General features: G+C 43.6%; 1 protein-coding gene across 1 annotated transcript in view; it reads left to right on the forward strand.

Annotated features, from left to right (window-relative positions):
* The window catches only part of ACYP2 (acylphosphatase 2), a 69017-nt gene extending 65142 nt beyond the window's left edge, over positions 1 to 3875 (forward strand). The window contains exon 4 of the mRNA XM_053383640.1: positions 3283 to 3875. Coding sequence (XP_053239615.1) covers positions 3283 to 3397 — 115 coding nt within the window. The 3' untranslated portion in view covers positions 3398 to 3875. The remainder of the gene's footprint in view (positions 1 to 3282) is intronic.
* The last annotated feature ends 13789 nt before the right edge of the window (positions 3876 to 17664 follow it).

The following is a 17664-nucleotide window of genomic DNA, read 5'->3' on the forward strand; positions in this document are numbered from 1 at the left end:
CTTCGTCCATAGGTACAGCCCTGAATCCAAACTGCCATCAGCCACTCTGCTCTGCCCGCTGCTTTGCGTCTCAGTCACAGAACTCTCTAACCTCTGATTTTATCTTCCAACTAACTCTGGGTTAAGAGAGGAGCCCTTCCCATTTGCTGTCTGACACAGAGCCCCCTCTCTTTGGCTTACCTTATGTCTCGTCATCTTCCTTCCTTCCTAATGGCCCATCACCCCAGGCAATTTCTTGGGCAAGGGAATCTTAACCTAGCTTAATTATAGCTATAACACTCAAATGGAAGCATGGGAGAGGCTCTGGAGGGAAGATATTAAATTTACATCATGTTCTGATCTAAAACAAAACTGTATGAAAATGCTTTAGAGGTGGTATTTAACACCTGTTAAATTAGCCAAAATGTTTAGATCTAGGCCAAACACCTGTTAGAAATGCAGGGAGGCGGAAGGCACATTAATCCACATATGGTGGAACTGTAAAAAGAATGGAGAGTTTTAGGAAATGATCTATAACGAGCTTAAGAAAATGTTTAAACACTCTTTCCCTAAAAAGTCCGAAGCCTTCCTGCTAGGAATTATGGGTAACGAAATCCCAAAGAATTTCAGGAGAGTTTTCATGTACTCCATAGTGGCTGCCAGAATTCTAATTGCAAAAAGCTGGAAGGGAGAAGTTATCCCATCCAAATCAGACTGGCAAAATAAATTGAGAGAGTATGCTGAACTAGTGAGAATATTAGCAAGGTTACGAGACGTTACAGATGAAAAATTTATTAGAGAGTGGGACATATATAGAGCTTACCTGAAAGAACATAGCCAAAATATCAATCCGTTGGTAGGTCTTGATTGAGTTTCTGCATGTAATAGCACAACTTTATAAATTTAAAGCAATCAGAATAATGCATAGAAGATAAAGTAAAGTGTGTAACTAAAGAATCTCCAATGGGGAGATTGGAGGTCATGACGAATTTAATCGCAAATTGATGTACACAATAAGTAACAATTATGGAATGAATGTTTATTTTTACATTGTCTTTAACATCTATTGATTATTCATGTTATACAGTTTTAAAACCAATAAAGCAGTTTTAAAAAAACCAAACCTAGCTCAATTAGTTTTAACATTTGCTGATTCCAGGGGATTCAAAATATCTAGCATACAGCTTGATGCACACAGGTCTGGCTTGAAACACACAGGTCTAGCACCCACTTTTAACACTCCAAGCACTGATTAAATTCTAACACCTACTGGAGCCAGGAATTTACGGAAGTCTGGAACCCACACATGCATAAGATGTGGACTGTCCCCCATTTTGAAACTGCTGTATTATGAAGTCGGTCCATTAGTCCATCAAGTCCAGTATCCTCTGCTCTTGATGGGCAGCAGCTGGTTCCTCCCTCTATTCCTCTGTGTCCAACCAGCCCATGACAAAGAAGGGGTTAAATACCACAACCACATAAGATCAGGCCATTGAAATGACCAAACCTGGGGAGAAAACAGTAAAAGACCTGATGAAGAGAGCACAGCAGAGGTTATATTTTCTGAGAATCCTCCGGAAAAATAATCTCTCAAAGGACCTGTTGATGACAGTTTACCATTGTACTGTTGAGAGTGTATTAACTTATGATCTGTGTGTGTGGTTTGGGAGCTGCACGGTCAGGGGGAAAACAATGCTGTCCAAGGTTGTAAAGACTGCGGAGAGAATAATTGGGTGCACTCTTCCCACCTTGGATCAAATCTATGCTTCCAGGTGCCATAAGAAAGCTGCAGAGATAGTGCAGGATAGTGCACACCCCGGAAATGATCTCTTTCAGCTTCTGCCTTCTGGAAGAAGGGACAGGTTTATAAAGACTAGGACTAGCTGCCTGAGAAACAGTTTCTAGCCAAATGTGATTTTGGTTTTAAACACAGTGTAAGGTAGTCTCTATGGGAGTATATTGTATTTAATTATGGGGTATCAGAGTTTTTAGGGGGTTAACCAGGCTGGGATAGCAGCCTTGTTGCTTTATGAATGTCTGACGTAGATTTTGTCAATTTCGTTGTTCTGTATGGGACAATGACAATAAAGATTATCGTATCATATGCAAGGAAAAGAACCAGAATATCATGCATATAGAGATCTCAGTTCTCCAAGTGCTGGTCCTCATGCAGACAAAACAGCAACATCCACACAGAAGAGGCACACTGGGGTAGAAGTACCACCCGGGGGGGGGATTCCGAAGGGACTGGGCCCCCCAAATGGCCCAATGAAGACTGTTGAGGGAGGAGGGGAATGAAGTATTTATTTATTTCACAGGATTTCTAAACTGTTTAGTTATTTAAAAAATCTCTAAATGGTATGTAAAGCACAACATAAGAACAATAAAATAAAAACAGCTAAATCATGAAAGCCAGGAAAACAGTTTTACGAGTAGTATTATGATAGATATCGATGGGAATTTATTATTAATAGGATCTAGTTTATGGGTTGAGGAAAACCTGGGGGGGGGGAATATGCGTCTTTACAAGATTGCTGAAGAAGCTGAAGGAGGAATGCTTCACAAAGAGGGGAGGGAATGCCACAGGGCTGGTGCAATGATGAAAAAAATGCCAGGAGTAAAATTTCCCCAGATGACCCAAGTGATCTTTAGGGATGGGGAAGAAATTTGATTTTGTCGAAAGGAGAACCTGCTAAATTAGCATGAAATAGCTTGCAGAAATGTGTGTGATAGTCAAAAATTGCATAAAGATAAGTGAAAATACTGTATGCACTAAAATAATGCAAATTTTAAAATGAGGACTGTTAAGTTGTGGGCGAACATATCAGATGACACAGTGATTCTTCAAACAGCTCTTGTTTATTCAGAGGCCATAATAGAACTGAACTGAAGAGCTCAGTCAACCTGCTTATATAGAGCTCCAGAACAACGTAACTGTAGCAACTTTCTAAAACTATCCAATAACTGAACGTCACTTTTGATCCTTCATTTGCATAACTATCTACAGTATCCCCCTGCTGGCCCAGGGTGAGAACTTCAGTACATAACAAGGACTCTTTTCTTTTTTAAAAAAAATAAATCACAAATTGATGCAGAAATGTGGAGAACTGGATTTAAGAGTGGGGTAAAGGGTGAGAAACTTGAAAAAACTGAAATGGACTGATACTGATTTTACAGGTCTATACAGGGATAGGAGGTCTTTCGCAGTTATAGGGAACCCTGTTAAACTCACAAGCAGAGCGACTATTATACAGGAAATCTTGCAGTGCTCTAACTGGCCTGTCCTTTACTTTCTCCTTGCAGGAAGGCCTGGCTGACCAATGTCGGAAGCCCAAGCTCACGCATCGACCGGACGAATTTTGCTAATGAGAAAGAGATCACTAAACTTGAATTCACGGGCTTTAGCACAAGATACTAGCCAAACAGAACAACACCAAGCTTATTGTACTGCTTATAGCAATTAATCAATTGAAATTATTGTTGATGTTATCATTATATTATCTACTTAATTGAAACACTATAATAATATTAATTATAATATAGATTATTATTATATTGTTAGGTTTCTGCTTTTGCATGATAATGTTTCATGCTTTTCTAAAGTGCACAATCCCACTTTTTGGAACCTTCCTGAATGTTAGGGAAATGTAGCAATTCTCCTGTTTGCATTCAATAGGAACTGCTGTGTGCTGTAATTTTAGAGAGACATTTTTTGAAAAATGACGTCTTTACAACCACTGGCTCCCCCAAGCTGAAGCTTTCCCTACAGATTTCGAAAAGGCAAATAGGAGCCTCTCTCGAGGCAAGTTCTTAGCAAGCCCAACTAAGAGTGTGATTGCATTTAACAGTGGCTGTTTCCTTCTTCTAAAGAACAGCTGGGATGGGTTGGGAAATGAGGTTGTGATGGAAGTGTCCCTCCTGAGGCCAATAGCAGTTTGGGGGTGTGATTTTCGCTGGGAATACAGCAATGCGAGAAGGGTTGACACACCAGGCTCCCACTCCTGATCACCCCGCCACCCATGGCTGCTGCTTGGAAGAAAACATGGCACATTAATGCATTTAACATCCCATCCAGGCAGGCCCACAGTCCACTCATAACTATTAAGCATTAAGCACACTGGTTCCAATAGGACTCCAAAGCATAACTGCATCAGATTGTGCCCTTGGCAGTTATTGCTGTGTTTATTTACAGAACAACCCTACCCATCTTTACTTGGAAGTAAGTACCACTGCATCCAGTGCGGCTTACTCCCAGGTAAGTGCTGAGTTCTTCACTATAGGGTTCCTCAGCTGTATCTGGCTGGCTTCACATCACAGAAACTACAACACCTTCTCTGTCTCTCTCTCCCTCTCTCCCTCTCCAGCCTATCTTTCAATATGTTTATCCAAGTGACTTAGACAATGTTAAAACAATACGAAAACTGCCCAATGCCCTTAGTTCTCCTTTGCTGCGGTAGCTGCAAGCCATTTGGCAACAAGAACAGAGTTCTTTCTAAGAAGGAAAGTGGCACTAGCCAATCAGAACTGCAAACTGCAAAACCTGTTTTGCTCTTCCTCGCGAACCTTCATTGCTTGAATCCAGGGTTCATCCATCTATAACAGGAAAAACCCAAAACTGTTTACAATTGCCTGGTGGAAATGTGGAAAATGAATTAAATAAAAAGAAAATAAAAAAATGTGTTTCAGTCTTATCTCTGTTTTAAAGGTAAAGGGACCCCTGACTGTTAAGTCCAGTCATGAACGACTCTGGGGTTGCGGTGCTCATCTCGCTTTATTGGCTGAGGGAGCCGGTGTTTATCCGCAGACAGCTTCCAGGTCAGGTGGCCAACATGACTAAGCTGCTTCTGGCGAACCAGAGCAGCGCACGGAAACGCCATTTACCTTCCCGCCGGAGTGGTACCTATTTATCTACTTGCACTTTGACGTGCTTTCGAACTGCTAGGTTGGCAGGAGCTGGGACCGAGCAACGGGAGCTCACCCCGTCACGGGGATTCGAACCGCCGACCTTCTGATCGGCATGCCCTAGGCTCTGCGGTTTAGACCTCATGCAAATTCCTTACTAACCCTAGCAATGTGCTGAACGTGCCACGTGAAAATTATGAACAGAAATTTTGATGGTTGTTTTGCATTTGTATCAATAAGCACTCATGATAACATGATGGAGATTTTGATGCACCATAGTCAAACTGGTGTGACTGGAAGATGCTGCTCATTGATATCTCCACTGTCTTTGTGACAATGGCATGTAGTAAGAATGCAAGAACACTGGCTCTTGGGTCTCCTCCAGATGACCCGTTTATGGAGAACTCGTTCTTATTTGCCTGCACAAAACTACCAGGGAGGTTAGACTCCTTCCAGTCTTTATGGAACATTCAGGGTGGTTATACACATGCAGGGTGTTCATACATCCTTTCTTTAATCATTCACTCATTCTGTACTTTTCCGATGCATTCCCCAACTGCAAAATGTCCCTTTCTTAAAGTGGATTTGTTGGGCTAGGTTGGTAGAGCTCTTTCATCCATTTTAATTGCACAAACTTAAAGTTCCAGGGCGTGCTTGAATTCTTCCTAAAAAAGAGTAACAGTCCGGAGGCATCGTCTCATGTAGAACCAAAGCAGTCATTCTCCAGCACTGTTTTACTGATGTCATTCGTAAAGCATGAATTCAATTTTTTAAAAATAACTAAGATATGGTCTGCTGTGGCGGAACAGCATGTGTGTGGAGAGCACTGTTCCTTCTGACTATTGGATTTATTTTCATTGGGTCTTTTGTCCATGCCTAGCCCTGGGGATTTCCTTCAAGTTCTTGCCTGGGTTGCTAATAAGTTGTTATCGTTCCAGATACACACAGCTTTTGTGATCACCCACAAGCATCCTTTGTTGAGTTCCTAGAGGGTGACCCTTGTTAAAACGAAATGCAAAATGGCAAAGATCAAGTGTAGGTCTTGTTCAATAGCCGGAATATCCTTCGGCTGGAGACTGTGATCCAGAGCCAAAACTATGGTGATGTTGAGTTACAGGACACACACACACACACACGGACACACACACACGGACACACACACACACACGGACACACACACACGGCTCAATGTGTTGTTTCCACAATTCATTATCACTGTGCTGTGGTGTAAGGCACAGGGTGGGCAGACTATAGGCGTTGTGGATCTACTTTGTTTTTTTACTAGAACCTCAAGACCTCCCAACCAGGTGCAGAAGACATACAGTGAAAGAATGTGGTGCCTCTGACCACATCATGAGCCAAGGAATTTGTTTTCAGTACTGGAACTGAAGCCAGTTCTGTCCCACGAACTGGTTAGCTTGCTTCTGGTTAGCTTGCTTCCTGTCCTCAGTCTAATTTAGGTGGGGAAAGTAGTTTGGTTGCTGCTATTGTTAAACAATTGGGAGTTACAAGCTGCAAATTTACTATAAGGTCCACTGCAAATCTCCCAGAGATCTAGAGATCTACTAGTATGGTGGTACCTCGGGTTACAGATGCTTTAGGTTACACGATTTCGGGTTGTGCACTGCGGCGAACCTGGAAGTACCGGAACGGGTTACTTCCAGGTTTCGGCGCTCGTGCATGCGCAGAAGTGCCGAATTGCGACCTGCCCGTGCCCGTGCACAGACGTGGCACTGCAGGTTGTGAACGCTGCGGGTTGTGAACATGCCTCCCACACAGATCCATAGCTGTCAACCGTCCCTTATTTGGCGGGAAACTCCCTTATCCCAGCGCCGTGTCCCGCTGCTGTCCCGGATTGATCATATCCCGTAAATTTCCTGGGTTTCAAAGGAAGCAGCTCCTCTCCCTCCCTCCCTGCCGGCCAGGGAGGAGGGAGGCTCCAACTGTGTTGCTTGGCTGCGTTGCTCACCCAATAAGGAGTCTAAGAACGACTGGGGGTGGAGCTTACATGCCTTGTGCTGATCAAATCAGCCACGTTGCCTGGGGACTCGCCTTTGCTCAGCGCTTCCCAGCAGAGAGGTGACGGTGGTTTTCCTTGCTGCATCCCCTTTGCTGGGTTGCTGTGCTGTGGGAACCGCCGCTTGAGGCTTTGTTTGGCTGCTGGCTGGGCTTTCTGCCTTTGGCTCGGAGGGGCTCAGAAGTTGAACCTCCCTGTGCCCGAAAAATCCCTTATTTTGGCTGCTGATCCCTTATTTTCAAGGCTGCTGGTCCCTTATTTTCAAATCTGTAAGTTGACAGCTATGCACAGATCACGTTCGCAACCCGAGGTTCCACTGTATATCCTGATACCATAGAATCATAGAATTGTAGAGTTGGAAGATACCGTGAGAACCATCTAGTCCAACCCCCTGCAATGCAGGAATCTTTCACCCAACACGGGGCTCGAACCCACAACCCTGAGATGAAGAGTTTCATGCTCTACCATCTGAGCTATCCCACCTTCCCCATTCCTGCTGTGTAGGATAAAAAGATGAAGGACATGTCTAAACTGAGTTCTACAGGAGTCTCTTAGGCATGAAGGCCGAACTGCTAATATACATGTGTTAAGTAAGCTCTTCCATGGATCTCTCTTTTTTGCTACCATTGGTAGTACTCAAAGCCTTTCTCATCCCTGTGCAAAGATTCCAGTGCACATACAAGCAGAATAATCAGATTGTCTACCAAATGCTCAGGAGGGACTGGGAAATACAGCCAGATGATCAGCAGAGGACTGCAAGCATTAGACGTGTTGAAGCGTGGGATCAAGTAATTGAGTAAGGAAGAGTAGAGGAAATGAGCACATCAGCCACCAGGGGAGAGTTATATAAAGGCAGGCACTGAGAGATGGAATTGGAGGGTTATATCATGGCTTTGGATGAAGAGATGCATGAAATATGTGGGTGCTCTGCATCCAGCAGTCCAAGGCATGAGGCTCTTTTCTCTAACCTGATGCCCTCCAGAAGTTGTTGGGCCACAAGTTGTTGTTCCCTGACCATAGGCCATGGTAGCTGGGGCTGATGGGATTGAAGTCCAACAAACAGGAAGATATATAAATTGAAATCCAACCTCTGTGTGGTGGAGAGATAGGAACAACAATACATGTGTGGTGGAGGTGTGAGGAAATTAAGAAATTTTGGAGAGTAGTACATGAAGAACTAAAGAAGATGTTGAAAATATCAATAACAAAGAAACCAGAGACATATCTCTTTGGATTGATAGATGAAGAGATACCCCGGGGGGGGGGGAGAATAACTTTCCTATATGCAAGTACAGCTGCTAGAATAGTGATTGCTGCTAGGTGGAAGCTACAAACTATACCCACAAAAGAGGAATGGATTTGTAAACTAAATGAATGTTTAATTTTGGCAAAAGTGAACTGCTATAATAAGAAATCAGTCGAATCAAAAATTTAAAAAGGAGTGGAAATGTTTTGATGAATGTATGGCAAAATATTGCTCAAAAAAAGATATGCTAATATGCCTAGATTAAAATGTGAAGTACTGGATGGAAGAAAAATTAGTAAGGAAAGATAATAAGAACATATAGATGACTTGAGAAGACTGTAGAATGCAAGGATTATTGTAAATTGTATAATGTGGAGGAAATCGAGTGGGGGCAGAGGGAAGTGGGAGGAGGGAGAAAAGAATAAAATGATGGATTGAGGAAATATAAATGTAAATGTATGGGGGGATGGGGAGGAAATGGTGTTGGCTTCGGTACATTTGTATTGTAATGTAATATGTGAAAACCAATAAATAAATAAATAAGAAAGAAAAAAAAGAAAAAAGGAAGATACCAAGCTGGTGAGGAGTGGAAAATGGCATCAGGAAAGGAAACACAAATTTCATTCGTTCATTCATTCATTTACGTATATACTGCCCTTTGTCAAAAGATTCCAGGGCAGCGAACCACATTGAAAACACATGACAGAATGATAAAAACATAATAAAAATATAGTAAAAAGCATACTGACACACAGCCTAATCATAAAATAATAATCCTCATGACAGTTGTCCTCCCCACACTTTTACAGGCCATAGATTATTTGATAGACATAGGCCTGGGTAAAAAGGAATGATTTCGCCTGGCACCTGACTACATGTAGTGATGGCGCCAAGCGAGCCTCTCTGGGGAGAGTATTCTACAATCGGGGAGCCACCACAGAAAAGGCCTCTTTTTGTGTTGCCACTCTCTGGATTTCCCTGGTGTGTGTGTGTGTGTGTGTGCGGGGGGGGGGTGGACACCTAGAAAAGAACCTCAGACGAAAAGTGCAGGGTCTGGGTCTGTTTGTATGGGGAGAGGCGGTCCTTAAAGCCTCCTAGAATAGGAATGGAGACCCAGTGACTTTGCACATGTGATTGGATTCCAGTTCCCATCAGCCCCAGTCAGCATGACCAGGAGTGAGGGATTGTGGGAGCTGTGTTCCTGTAACACCTGGAGGACCACAGACTGCCTGCCACTCTGTCGTAGAAGACTGTAAAGGGAATTGGGGGCTGCTTGTGCGTAAAGGGTGCTGCAGCTCTAGGCAACGTTGCCTGGCTAAACCTTTCCCTGGCTGGACAGCCCTTTCTCCATGGCTGTGTCAGTCACTGGCAGAATCCGTCAGTGGGCGTCTTCTGAACTTCTTCCAGCATAAAAATTCCTTCACCCCAAGTCTCCGCCTAGCCTCTCTGCGCGGAAGTCTCCTGCGCAGAGTGGGCATGCCCAACGGAGGTCCTGGGCTCTCCCCGCTGCTCTCTGTGGAAGAGTCTCGGAGCCCTCCCTCCGCAGTCTCCCCTTGCTTCCTGGTGTCCCTCCTATTTCCTTCCTCAAAGGAAGCTTGCTCTCTCTCCCTGCTGGTCCCTTCTCCTGCATCGTTAGGGAGCCTTACCTCCACTCTAGGCTCCGATGGCAGTTCCCTGACAAAGACCATAGCTGTCAACATTTCCCTTTTTTTGAGGGGAGAGACTCCATCAGGCAAGGCCTCTTTCCACCTGCCTTGCTCTACCCTCTGCTTCTCAGTGTGTATTGTATTGTTTTATGTACTGTGGCTTGCCGTTGTTTTATTGATTATAGTTTAGATATGATTGGAACTGTTGAGTGGATTTCTGTTTAACTTTTATATGTTATTATTATTTTATACTATTCTAATTGATTGTTGAATGTTACTATTTTGATGTAGGCTGCCTATTTTAAAGTTATGTTTTATTATCACATTTTTGTATTGCATTAGATTGTTTTGTGTGTTTTCTTAAAGTTTTTATTGTTAAAATAATTCAGCATTAATACACACATATTGCGAATATACAAGCATACAAACATACATTTCATATAATCCTTAAAAATATTCAAACATACCAACATTCAGTCCCACAGATAATTCATTTTCCCATCACCATCCACCACCCCTCACCCCACCTTTGTGTTAGACTTCCAATCTACTCAATTGCAATTTCTTTCCACTTCTATTACTTTCTTTCACACACCTTTAACCTAATTTCAGGCTTCTTTTTCTATTACACATTGTTATCCATCTTATTTAGTATTTCAGTATTTAAAATGGAACTTGTTTATTCTAATAGGAGTTCTGATTTTTCAATATGGTTTTGAAAGTATCCTTTAAACACCTTCCAATGCCTGTCTAGCATTAGATTGTTATAAGATGTACATTTTTTGTTTCTTCAGCTTGTAAACCGCCTTGAGTATTGTAAGATAGAAAGGCAGTATACAAATTAAAAATGATGAATGATGATGATGTTTCCGAATAGAAAGAAAAGGGAAAAGTTGACAACTATGGTAGAAGACAGCTGGGTGCCAGAACATTAGCCCACATAATCAAGTTTGGGGCCTTTGGTCAAGGAGTCTCACCAAGCCTTTGTCCAACCTGTTTGGGCCTCTGACATTCGGACAGCATTTGATGCGTCGCAAAGCGACGAGGATGTTTTTGCAGCCACGTCCCCCCACGACGGGGATCTGCTGCTGTACTTTCCCTTACGTGACACCAATCTGTCGCCTCTCATTTCCCTGAAGTCCCCCGGAGCCTTTCCGGGCGCTCCTTTTATTCTTAGAAATCTGTGTGCATGTTTGCTCGCAGAATCCTCTTACTCTGAGAGAGAAAAAGAGAGAGAGAAAGAACAGGATTAGTCCGGAGAGCTTTACTGATTAATAAGATGGGGCTGCCGTCTCCTCCCAACTGCAAAGTGTCCACTGTCAAAAAAGCCTAACAAAACAAAAAGAGGACAGGGATTGAAATATACTCAGGGTCGTATTCTATTCAACTCAGTACATAACAGGGATTTAAGCAACGTTTGTGTGTGGTAGTTTGTAGATACGGATGCACATGTAGAAATAATTACCATAATTAAACAGAGATACACTGCGGCAGCAGAGAAAACTGCGCTCAAGTGATCTGAGTCCCTTCTCTGTCTGCTGTTGATGGGCAACTTCAGGGCTCCTTCTCCTCTCCCATCTTATGGTTCACCATCGTTAAACCAGATTTGCACCAGATAAAGGACTGTCCTCTGACAGTCTTTCAAATAGATTCACTAGACCACCAGGCTCCTTTGCATTGCCACAAAGGGACATCAAGAAAGAGGGGAAGGATAAGTTGCGCAGCCGCTGGCCCTCCAAATCTTGCAGGACAATTCCCAGAGTTCCTAGGGAATTCCCAGAATTCCCTGGGAAGAGGGATTCTCTTAATCCAGCCTGAACTTTGGCTCTGTGAGCGGACCAGGGGGTCCTAACATCTCTCAGCACCATTAATAAACTACACCTCCCAGAATTCCATAAACGTGACTGTTTAAAGTGGTAACTTTAAAGTATTGCACGATTGTGGCTTAAATGAGCAACACACTGGACTGTTTTGCGGTGGACCTGCCATCTTTTAAAGTGACATCAACAAGTCTCCTCCTGCAAAATCACTTCCTCGTAATCACTCACTTTGCTTTTCCTGGTGGGGATACGGTAATTTTTAAGTCAACCAAGGCTCTGTAACAGGCTCCCGCTCTGGCATCGCTACTGGAAATGCCCGAATCTAAAAAACTGTTATGTACTGAGTTGAATAGGATCCAAACTGCAGCAGTCTGATTGGTCCTAGAACAATAGGATCCAAAAGGCAGCAGTCTGATTGGTCCTAGAACAATAGGATTCAGAATGCAGCAGTCTGATTGGTCCTAGAACAATGCAGCAGTATGATTGGTTGGCAGGAACCACCCAATCATGTTCCAGATAGAAGTGAATCCACAACGTGATTGGCTTACAGTAGAATTCCGGAATTAGCCAATCATGTGCAGCCCATTGTGTAAATAATGTATATAAAGCAGATACTTTGAGGGGACTTTCATTCATTCCTCCTCACCACTATGAGCTGAATAAAGAGCATGAAATCACTTTGGGACTCTGAGTATATTTCAAAAACCTTAAATAAAACATGCTTCCAGAAAGGAAGCCCCCATTGATAATGTATTAGGACAGGCCTCTGACACACCTTAGGTCAGTGGACCCGCTTATACTCCAACCCAGAGAGGAGAAGCAGCCAAGAAGGTTTCCTTCTTTTCCTTAGAGAAATATGAATGTATTTATTTATAAGCTTCTCGTAATTTTTTTCATTGACCTGACTCACAAAAGGGCATACGTTGCCTTCGAACAGCAACATTGCAAGCCAGATTGTGCAAGCAGAGCTTCTTCAGAAGGAGGCTCCATTGGGCTTCCATGGCTAATGAGCCCTAACAACAACAACAATAACCACCTCATGGATATTTGGTTCTTTCAAAAACCATCAAAACTCGTAGCTGCGGCTGGCTCCTTTTGCTTTGCCCTGAGCTGCCAGCCAGTTTCGTCAGGTGAACCCCAAGTCCAGTTGTCGTTTCGGAGATGAAAGGAAGCATTTCTCTCCTCTAACCATGTTTCGTCAACACACCCTGTGTGGGACAGATCTTGCGTTCCTTCTGTCAGGGACGAGTACAAAAAGTACATTCCTTTTCATCAGCCCATTAGGGGACTGCAAGATTACAGGGCCCAGATAATGGATTTAGGTCATCAGCATTGCTGTATTGAAACTGCAGCTTAACTCTGATAAATAGCGCCTAGCAGCCTATTCTTCCTGCCCCGCTGCCTATTGTTGGAAGTTGATTGCACCCTGTCATCATTTTGTTTTGGAAGAGTCAGCAAACTTAGATAGCCATGCTGAAATCCTGCTCTCCCAGGCCTAATCTATGTCAGTTATTTATGTATTTATTTGTTGTTCTTTTGCAGTGTGTGTGTGTGTGTACACACTGCTTTTTGTAGGGGACGAGACTCTCTAAGTCAGGCATAGGCAAACTTGGCCCTCAAGATGTTTTGAGACTACACTTCCCAACTTCCAATCATCCCTGACCACTGGTCCTGTTAGCTAGGGATGATGGGAATTTTAGTCCCAAACATCTGGAGGGCCGGAGTTTGCCTATGCCTGGTCAAGAGGGTCAAATCACTCCAAAAGTTCTTTAAAACGTTGGGAGTTCTTTAAAAACCACAGTAATACAAACTCAACTTGACTGCACTGCAATGCAGGTATTCCATCTCATTCTCTCTTCCACTTCTCATTTCCTAACCACCAGCCAGCTTTCTGTGGCCACTGAACAAGTCATATCCTCAACGGGCTGTTTTTGGGCTTGCCGCCTCTTAGTTCCATGCCACCAAAAAAATTTGCAGTATTTTGGTACCCCTGAGCCTGCTGTACGGATTCTTCTCTCTTGCATGAGCATTCCTGCTCAGAGATCCGAGTTCAAATCCACACCATCAATTTAAAGAGGGCCGGCCCACCCATGAGGTGGTCAGAGGCAGCCGCCTTGGGCGATGGAATCCCACAGGAGCAATGCTGCTGCCAGAGAAACGGAGAGAAGTGGCGGTAGCTTCCTTCCCTGCCACTGCTTCTCCTCGCTTTTCCCACAGTGGTGGGTGGTGGGGCAACCGCTGTTGCCGCTGGAGAAGCAAGGAAAAGCAGCTGTGGCTTCTGCATTCTGGCAAGATTTTGCAGAGCTCTTGTGAGATTTTGCCAGAACCCCAAAGTTGCTGCCAAGCAACACCAGAATGGAGGCTTCAGCGATCACTTTAAGTGTCATGGCTTCCCTCAAAGAATTCTGGGTACTGTAGTTTACTCTACCCGGCACCATTAACAAACCACAGTTCCCAGGATCCTTTGAGGGAAGTTGAAATGCATCGCCTGCCTGTGACTCAAGTTCACGGCTCATCATTTAGGATAAAATACTGTATTTTTCGCTCCATGAGACACACTTTTTTCTTCCTAAAAAGTAAGGTGAAATGACTGTTATGGAACGAATGTGTGGTCTCTGGAGCCGAATTGCCCAGGGGCAAAAAGAAGATCATGCTTTTTTCTTTTTTTTGAAAGAGGGAAGGGGGTGTTGAAACAAAGCTGCTGATCGGCAAGCGATCGGGAGCGAGATAAGGGACGCTAGAGACAAAGGAGGCTGCTTGGGAGTCAGGAGGTAAAGACAGCAAACTTGCAAAGGGGGAAACAGGAAGACTAAAGCAATAAGGAGAGAAATTAGAAAAAAAGGAGGAGCAAAAAACTGCTCCAGCTAAGGAAAAGACAGTAAGGCAAACAAGAGGGAAGGGAATGTTGAAAGGAAACAGCTGATCGGTGGGATCCGAAGAGAGATAAAGGAAAACTAGCGGAGGCTGCCTGGGAGGGGGGAGGTAAAAGCCAATGGATCCTCAGGATTTTTGCATTGGGTCACCCCAAATTCACCATCAGATCACATGTCTGTGGCCACAGCATGAACCACAAAAATCATACAGCCACTGTATGATTTTTGTTCAGAATATTTTTTTTCTTGTTTTCCTCCTCTAAAAACTAGGTGCGTCTTGTGGTCAGGTACGTCGTATGGAGCGAAAAATACGGTGAATTGCTCGTAACTCAATACTCTGTGCTTAGTTCAGAGGACCCAACAAAGGTGGCAATTAATCTTATTACGGAAGCTAAATCATCTGTTGTTTTGCAACCATTCCTAAACCGTGCACATTTTATTTTTATTTTTGGAAAAGAGAGATCTGCATACGGACTTATCTTAAGCCAAGTATGACATCCTCTTTCCCCAGAGGCTGATGAATCTTTCTCTTGAGTGTGAGGTCAGTAAGCATTTTGTAGCCTGAAAAATCTCCCAGAACCCTTTGCAGAGCCCTCTGGGGGGTTTCCTGCTGAGTTTTACACCAGGTTTTCCAGGAGGCTGAGCAAGGATCCAGATTATTTCATTTTAAGGCAGCCCAGAGAAAAATGCCGTTATTTATTTTATAACGTCCTTCTGACCATAACTGTATTTATTGCTGGGGAATATATATATATATATATATATATATATATACATATAAAAATATTATATATAACTAACAGCCACCCTGTGTGTAGCCCCCATTTTATTGATGGGGGGGCTGCCCCTCCCTGCCCCCCCCATCAATAAAATTCAATAAAAATACATAGCAAACTGAGGTTCTGTCCCTCCCTAACAAAAGGCCTGCCCCCCGCCAACAAAAATCTTGGCTACACCCATGAAAACCGCCACACCTCAGCAACGAAAGGGTTTATCTGTGGATTTTATATATATTTACGCTCCAGCACACACCACTGGGTATATGTTGAAGATGTTCTCTGACAGCGTAATGCCACAGGGGATCCCTGTAACCAAGCATGCATAACAGAGACTGGCTAGCCGGGGGTGGGGTGGGGGCAGAGGGACAAGAACACACTGAAGGGGAAAATGGGGTTTAGCTTGCTGGACGAGATGCTATCCTTCTTTTGAACAAGAGGTTCTCCACAGAAAAATAAATGTGCAAATTAAAATGAAATGCCTTCTTTATTTTGGGGGATTTTTTTTAAGCATGAAAATATATATATAGCTGTAATAATAAGGCAGTTTATAGTACGATTGCTTAAGCCAGGGGTAGGCAACCCATGGGCCGGATGCGGCCTAATTGCTTTCTCAATCCGGCCAGCGGACGGTCCAGGAATCAGCATGTTTTGTTGTTGTTGTTGTTGTTTAGTCGTTTAGTCGTGTCCGACTCTTCGTGACCCCATGGACCAGAGAACGCCAGGCACCTCTGTCCTCCACTGCCTCCCGCAGTTTGGTCAAACTCATGCTGGTAGCTTCGAGAACACTATCCAACCATCTCGTCCTCTGTCGCCCCCTTCTCCTTGTGCCCTCCATCTTTCCCAACATCAGGGTCTTCTCCAGGGAGTCTTCTCTTCTCATGAGGTGGCCAAAGTATTGGAGCCTCAGCTTCAGGATCTGTCCTTCCAGTGAGCACTCAGGGCTGATTTCCTTCAGAATGGAGAGGTTTGATCTTCTTGCAGTCCATGGGACTCTCAGTAGAATGTGTGCTTTTATTTAAAATGCATCTCTGGGTTATTTGTGGGGCATAGGAATTCGTTCATTATTTTTTTCTTCAAAATATAGTCCGGCCCACCAAATGGTCTGAGGGATGGTGGACCGGCCCAAGGCTGAAAAAGATTGCTGACCCCTGGCTTAAGCATCATAGTTGGGTGGTCAGCCCGTTCCTGTTCACTTTGTAGGGTTTTTAACACACAATAACTTGCTCCACTGTGCTTAAGCTTTTGGATTAGGATTCCTTCAGCCAATTTTCCAGGTCTGCTCTGAGGACTTTAACGGTAGCCTGTGTCCCACAGAAATGTAGCAGGCAAACCATTTCCCATCATTTTACCTCCATGCTGGCTCTTGGTCACACCTGAATGTGACTCTGGTGAGCCTACTCATTAGCAACTCAGGTGCAAGCAACCCTGGATACAAGTATCATTGCTTTTAAAGATTCAGGTGGATAGCCGTGTTGATCTGTCACAGTCATAATAAATAACAAGATGAGAGATGAAAAAACATTTTTTAATAATTCCAGTGGCACCTTTAAGATCAACTAAATAGAAGCTTTCAAGGTATGAGCTTTCGTGTGTAATACACAGTTCGTCAGATACTCTGAAGCAGCGGTCGCTTCAACCTTATAACTGTTGATAACCGTTGTGGCAGTTGGTTCCAAGGGATTTTTAAAGGGATGGATGACCAAAATTAGCTTTAGTATGTATAATGGGACAAACAGGACAAACTTTATGCCAAAGGATAAATGGGCACAAATTTGACATCAGGAATCATAAAACAGAGAAACCAATTGGAGAACACTTCAGTCTCCCAGGACATTCTGTACAAGATCTTAAAGTAGCTGTCTTATTGCAAAGGAATTTTAGAAATACACTTGAAAGAGAAGTTGCTGAATTACAACTCATTACCAAATTAAAAACTATGGAGAGAACTATGGATTCATGTCCCATTATACATGCTCCAGAAGTCCAGTCTTCTCTTTTTCAAGATAAACATACCCAGCTCCTTCAACCGTTCCTCATAAGGCTTAGTTTCCAGACCCTTGATCATCTTGGTTGCCCTCCTCTGCACACCTTCCAGCTTGTCAATATCCTTCTTATCTTGTGGTGCCCAGAAGTGGACACAGTATGGACTAAACTAGATTCCTCTCGATACTCACAAGCCTTCTCCAGAAGTTTGTTTTCCAGCTTCTAATACACACAGACATACTAGCTCTGGACAGAGATGTTCCACTTGATTGTCAGAGAAGAAGAGAAGAATTTGGATTTGATATCCCGCTTTATCACTACCCAAAGGAGTCTCAAAGTGGCTAACATTCTCCTTTTCCTTCCTCCCCCACAACAAACACTTTGTGAGGTGAGTGGGGCTGAGAGACTCCAAAGAAGTG

Source organism: Podarcis raffonei, chromosome 3 (genome assembly GCF_027172205.1).
Source record: "Podarcis raffonei isolate rPodRaf1 chromosome 3, rPodRaf1.pri, whole genome shotgun sequence".
Lineage (NCBI taxonomy): Eukaryota > Metazoa > Chordata > Lepidosauria > Squamata > Lacertidae > Podarcis > Podarcis raffonei.